The 1,336-nt window shown below is 64.2% G+C and overlaps 1 protein-coding gene across 1 annotated transcript in view; it reads left to right on the top strand.

Moving 5' to 3' along the window:
* The first annotated feature begins 48 nt into the window (after positions 1 to 48).
* BACE1 (beta-secretase 1) overlaps positions 49 to 1,336 on the top strand; it is an 8,535-nt gene continuing 7,247 nt past the window's right edge. Inside the window, exon 1 of the mRNA XM_019470518.1 lies at positions 49 to 175. Within this exon, the coding sequence (XP_019326063.1) occupies positions 49 to 175 (127 nt within the window). The remainder of the gene's footprint in view (positions 176 to 1,336) is intronic.

Here is a 1,336-nt window from a genome sequence, read left to right as displayed (position 1 = left end):
TTGCGGGTGAGATTGTGGAGGTTCCCGCTGCCGAACCCTTTTGCGCCCATGCGCTTGCGCCTGCCGCCGTCAGCAGCAAGTCTGGCCCACAGGGTCGAGGGGGCCAGCTCGGTGCTCGAGGGTCCGCGTTCCTTCCAGCACAGGGCCGGGCTCCCGCGCGCCTCCCACCCACCACGTAGGCCGGCGCTGCCAAAACACCCAGCGCCCACGCAGACTCTGAAATAAAGGCTGGCTTTTCCCCACGAGCTGGCTCCGTCCCGGGTGCCCGGCACGGCTCTGCACACGTGGCGGGAGAGAGCGACGCAAGCCAGACGTGAACCGCGGACGGGGGAGTAATACCACCGCCACAGAAATCCGCTCTCTCGGAGCGGTTTCGTGTTGTCCCTGCGTGCCTGGGATTTATTCCCTGCTCTGGCAGGGTATGTTTAGGGAAAAAGGGAAGAGGATTATTTCTAAAACCTAGTTTTAAACGCGATTTCATCATCTTTTGCCTGGGAACCGCCGCGTGTCGCAGCTGCCAGATAATTTCCGTGCGAACCACCTGTTTCCAGGCACTCGTGCGTTTCTGAACCAGTCACCCTTTTGGGCGGCATCTTCCAGCCTTGGACTCCCGCCAACTGTGAGGGCGGCGTGTGCGTGCGTGCGTGCGCGCGTGCTGGAGCAAAATCCCTCCGGGAAGGGGGGAGGGGTGTGTTTGGGGGGGGGGGGGGGGCGCGTGCATCCTTCTCAAAGGCGCACGTGCGGCCCGGGCGCCCTGCTCTCCCCCGCCGGCCCGTCTCCCTCCTCACCTTTCCTTTCACCTGCCCGGTGCTGGCAAGGAAGTTTCTTTATTCTGTTGCGCTTTAGTTTTGGTTCTGAGCTGTGCTGCACCGCGAAGTCACCGTCGGCAGTTAATTGCTCTCGCGCTCTGTGTCCCTTAGCGTGTTGGTTACACTGCACGCTCGCACCAGGCTCCCCAGGACCGGCTGATTCATAAATACACGGGGAAGAGGGCGGGAGCCGAGCGTCGGGAGCCGGTGCTTCGGGACAGATGACGAAGGCTTGGTGCCTCTGCGAGCGGGTCGAGGCTCGCCGCCCCAGGAGCGGCACGCAGCACTAGGGCACGCGCCACGCGGCGCGCGAAGCTGCTGCTGCTGCTTCCGCCAAGGTGCCCGGAGGGGCTGTCACTTCCAGGGAGCAGCGGAGGGGTTTCAGGCAGCGTCCCTGCCACACAGATCCTGGCCTCGCCGGTTCACGTGTCGTGTCCTGGCCTGAATCGACAGCCGGGCTGAGTCTCAAGGATGCGGGTCCTCTCCATGGGGTCCTCTGCGTGACCCCCGTCGGCGGGACGGAGCCG

The sequence above is a fragment of the Aptenodytes forsteri genome, unplaced genomic scaffold (assembly GCF_000699145.1).
Source record: "Aptenodytes forsteri isolate BGI_AS27 unplaced genomic scaffold, ASM69914v1 Scaffold187, whole genome shotgun sequence".
In the NCBI taxonomy this organism is placed as follows: Eukaryota; Metazoa; Chordata; class Aves; order Sphenisciformes; family Spheniscidae; genus Aptenodytes; species Aptenodytes forsteri.
The sequence above is the reverse complement of the archived record's forward strand: the minus strand, read 5'-3'. Positions and strand labels throughout refer to the sequence as shown.